At 36.5% G+C, this 4,810-nt stretch overlaps 1 protein-coding gene across 1 annotated transcript in view; it reads right to left on the bottom strand.

Moving 5' to 3' along the window:
• Nucleotides 1-4,810, bottom strand: part of ppp1r16b (protein phosphatase 1, regulatory subunit 16B) — a 55,995-nt gene that overhangs the window by 29,245 nt on the left and 21,940 nt on the right. Inside the window, exon 2 of the mRNA XM_016505631.1 lies at nucleotides 2,805-3,151. Within this exon, the coding sequence (XP_016361117.1) occupies nucleotides 2,805-3,063 (259 nt within the window). The 5' untranslated portion in view covers nucleotides 3,064-3,151. The remainder of the gene's footprint in view (nucleotides 1-2,804; nucleotides 3,152-4,810) is intronic.

Below are 4,810 nucleotides of genomic sequence, written 5' to 3'. Positions count from 1 at the left end.
ACTCCCACACACACACAAATACACACTCACACACACACACACACAATCAAACTCACACACAATCAAACACACACACTCACACACACACACACACACATACAATCAAACTCACACACACACACACAATCAAACTCACACACACACACACAATCAAACTCACACACTCACACACACTCACAAACACACACACTCACACTCACACACACATACAATCAAACACACACACACTCACACGCACACACAATCAAACACACACACACAATCAAACACACACACTCACACACACTCACTCACACACACACACACACACTCACTAGAGCGACTCAACAGCAGCAATGAAAAGCTCACAATCAATAACTCAGGTTTAATTAAGTGGATTAACAGATCAATAATAACATCACTGACTTATTACACCTTTGTTTGGAGATGTCTCATGATTTTCCTCAGATTATTACAGTTATTATAAAGGGTTATTACAGTTTACTACAACTAAAACAACAACTATTAACATTTTAGTTATTTGAAATTAAATAAACATTACCTGAAATAATTTTTTTTTTTTTACTTATTTATTTTTTTATTTCATTTAATTTGCCAAATGCCAAGTTGACACCATTTCTCATTTTAATTTAGTTTGACACACTAAAATAACTACATTTACTTTAAAATGTACTAAAATACCTAAAACTGAAATTAAAATTAATATAAACTATGAAGACAATTTAAAAAAATAAAAATGACAAAAACAAAAATAACAACTAAACTGGAAAATATAAAATAAAAAACTATTCAAAATATTAATAAAAAGTATAATAGAATCTTAATTATATTAAAATAACACTTGTCATGTGACAAATGCACACTGATCCTTTAAGAGTCACGTTTCTCATTGAGAGAATGATTGACAGCTGTGATGACATCACAACATCAATAATGCATACTGCATTTATTTGCATAATTAATTGTGATTGGTCTGTTCTTTCCTGCATCTGTTGAATCATCTCTAGGTGTCCATCAGCAGCTGCTCATTTACCATGGTATCTCTGAGGTCACGACCCGCTTTAATGTGATTAGTAAATATGAGATGACGCGATTTGATCTCCTCATTAGTGAATTACTTTTTTGTGATCAACTTTTTATTGTCTTTTACATATAACATCATAGCATCCATTCAAACCAAACAAAAAAAACAACAGACATACAATCAACAATTCAAAGAGTCCAGTCAAAGAGGAGAGAGAAAAAAGGGGAGAAAAAAATTCACTCCTTTATGTAATCAAGTATGCTAGAGGAAAAACATTGCCAAGCATCAATAGTACTAGGTTTGGCTTTATTAATTCGTGCTGTTGTACATTCACAAGTCACTGTTTTAAGGAGGCTATGGAGCACAAAACCAGTCATAAGGGTCAATTTGATAAAATTGAGATTTATGCATCATCTGAAAGTTGAATAAATGAGCTTTCCATTGATGTATGGTTTGTTAGGATAGCACAATATTTGGCTGAGATACAACTATTTGAAAATCTGGAATCTGAGGGTGCAAAAAATCTAAATATTGAGAAAATCATCTTTAAAGTTGTTCAAATTAAGTTCTTAGCAATGCATATTACTAATCAAATACTAAGTTTTGATATATTTATGGTAGGAAATGTACAAAATATCTTCATGGAACATGATCTTTACTTAATATCCTAATGATTTTTGGCATAAAAGAAATATGTACAATGTATTGTTGGCTATTGCTACAAATATACCTGTGCTACTTATGACTGCTTTTGTGCTCCAGAGTCACATATGTTTTTCCACACACGTGCGGTGTAAACCAGTTCTGTATTGTCTTCTTTGCAGCTGTGAAACCAGCAAACAACATTCTCTTTTGTATTGAGCTTCTACAGAATCTAGACTCATCATAAACTTGGGTTAGCAAAGTAATCAATTTGTAGTCAGGAGGATTAATTATTACTTGATGCCACGACTGATGTGTGAAACGCAGTAACGTGAAATGAGCAAAGTTTCAGGGAATGAAAACACGTCTGCTTCTCTTACACGACCAGCACAAGCAGAAACAGCTCAGTCATATTAGCAGCTTTGCTTTATCCGGCAAACTAATGCGAGCAGCTCCGGATAAACCCGTGCATGAAGCGCTTCCATCTGTCATAATGAATCCAAAACTCTTAATCAATACGGGTTAATGCGGGCAAAAACAGCTCCATCTAGCAGAGCATAATCCTGGCGATTATAGCCGAGCAAATCCAGCCTCAACTGCAGTCGCAGCGCATTTCCCAACACATGCATTCAATACAATACAAACTTTATTTTTATAGCACAATTAAAACAACAAGTGCATTCCAGCATCATTACCTACAGTCACACAAACAAAATTAAACATTAAAATTTAAAACCTGATCTAAATAGATAAAAGCTCTACTAAAAAGGTACGATTTCAATCTAGACTTAAAAGCATCCACAGATGGGGAACATTTAATATGCATTGGTTCCAATATCGAGGAGCAGCCACTGAGAAAGCCCCGTCACCCTTTGATTTTAACGTCTGAACGAAGTGTGCGCTTCGCTTTGAAACCAGACTTGATGAAGGGATTAAGCCATATTGCACTTTCGGTTTTAGTTCATTTGACAGATACTGTGCCAAAGCATAATGAAACAAATATATGTTAAAAACTACACTTTTTGCCCGGAAGGCCTATTGTTTCATACCGTCATGTGACCACGATAATATCGCGATATCATGATATTGATCACATCGTTACATCCCTACTTCCCATGCATGTGTGTCCCGGCCTCACCTTCATCCGGATCGTTCCTCGCCGAGGCCTCCAGCAGAGCGATGCTCGCCGCAAACGAAACCCTCCTGTGGTTCTCCCGTAGGTTCCCGTGACCGCGGCGTTTGTCGGCCTTGCGCTTCTTGTTCTGCATTTCCTTCTCGTAGATGGCCCATCGCTTGAGCTGCTGCGTGCGACGCTTCTGCGCGGCCCGGAGCCGTTCCAGACTGGGCACCTTATCCAGCTGCTGAAGCTCCGTCAGCAGCTCCAGGTGACTGGCCATGATGATGATGATGATGATGACGAAGGTGAGGCGGTGAATCTAACAGGGGCTGCAGCTCCCTGCCAAACCTCCACCCTTCATCCTGAACCTGGAGGAAGACACAGATTATGATTCCGATCCCGACAAGAACAAACACGCAAAACACAAAGCAGCTCATAAAACCAGATCCGCGGGGTTTAAAGTGTGAAACTGTGATAAATCGCAGCATAAAACAATTAACAGTTTAGTGTTTGTAATACAATGCCACTAGGTTTCTACAGTATAAAGTTCACCAGCAATTCTTTTAGCACAAATAGCATTTCCAACATGCCGTTGGCTTCATGTTTGGAGAGCAGAAGATCAGATCCACACACACACGACACACTAGATCACAATGAAAAATTTTCTTGTTTGGTGACGTTTCCTCATATGTGCTCTAATATCGAAATAAATATTAATATTTATCAAAACAAATCTGCATGGTGAAAACAACAGGTGAATTGAAGATTAATTTACTTCTGCTCTAATACGCCGTGTCTAAATGAAAACAGTCAGAAGAATCTGTGTTAAAAGGATGCATTTAAATGCAACGCAAATTAAATATACTGGGCTTAAAATAAAATAAAAAATCATTAGTAATATGATAAAATATATTAAATACATTTATAAATATATAAATAAGATTTCCTGAAAAATTAATACTTTTATCCATCAAGGACACATTAAATTGATCAAACGTAAAGACATTTATAATGTTACAAAAGATTTTGGTTTCAAATAAATGCTGATCTTTTGAACTTTCTGTTCATCTGCGAATCCTGAAAAATAAAATGTATCACAGTTTCCACAAAATAAATATATATCATTATTATATAATGATATATATGAATTGATATTATATAATGATATATATGTTTTGAATGAATTGGGTGAATTATTAGGCGCGTTGGATTTGAAGCGGCGCTACACAGAGCGATCGGTGTATGACATCAAAAGCACCGCGAGAGCGATTCAAAAGCATCGCAGAGTCATCTGCTCTCTAATTACTCTCGCGGTACTTTGATGTCACACACCGATCGATCTGCTGCTGATGATCCGCTTCAAGTCGAACAAGACGAATGATTCAATTAACCATTCATAAAGATACCCCACAAACACTAACCCACACCATCCTGCCCTCATGAACACATGGAGCTGTTCGTATGGTGGGTGTTGAGATTGTTCTATATAAATGCAGCAGCAGAGGCCCAATATAACGCATGTCTTTCTGCTGTATGTGGGGATTTACCAAAGTCATTTATCAGGCCACAGGAGAAGAACATGGGCTTCACACAAGCATGCAGAGTCGTCTGCTCTCTAATCGCTCTCGCGGTACTTTGATGTCACACACCGATCGATCTGATGGTGATGATCCGCTTCAAGTCGAACAAGCCTAATGATTCAATGGACCATTCATAAAGAGAACCATTTACTTCACTCCTGAATGAATCAGCCGTTTGAACGAATCAAATGAATGAATGACTAGATGACATTTACAACCACCTACTGGCAGTTTTAGTTTATTATTTAGAGTATAATTTCATTAAAGAAATAATTTCATATTTCCATAGCAATAATATTAATACAAATTATTAAAAGTATAGTTCACCCACCCAAAAATGAAAATTTTGTCATCATTTACTAAAAGAGTATATGTAATAAATTTTATGTTGAATCAAACAAAATATTTCTTGCTGAAGCTACTTTTTGTAATGTCTGTTTGATGCTA

The sequence above is a fragment of the Sinocyclocheilus anshuiensis genome, unplaced genomic scaffold (genome assembly GCF_001515605.1).
Source record: "Sinocyclocheilus anshuiensis isolate Anshui unplaced genomic scaffold, SAMN03320099.WGS_v1.1 scaffold682, whole genome shotgun sequence".
Classification (NCBI taxonomy): Eukaryota; Metazoa; Chordata; class Actinopteri; order Cypriniformes; family Cyprinidae; genus Sinocyclocheilus; species Sinocyclocheilus anshuiensis.
This window is presented reverse-complemented; position numbering and strand designations above follow the sequence as displayed.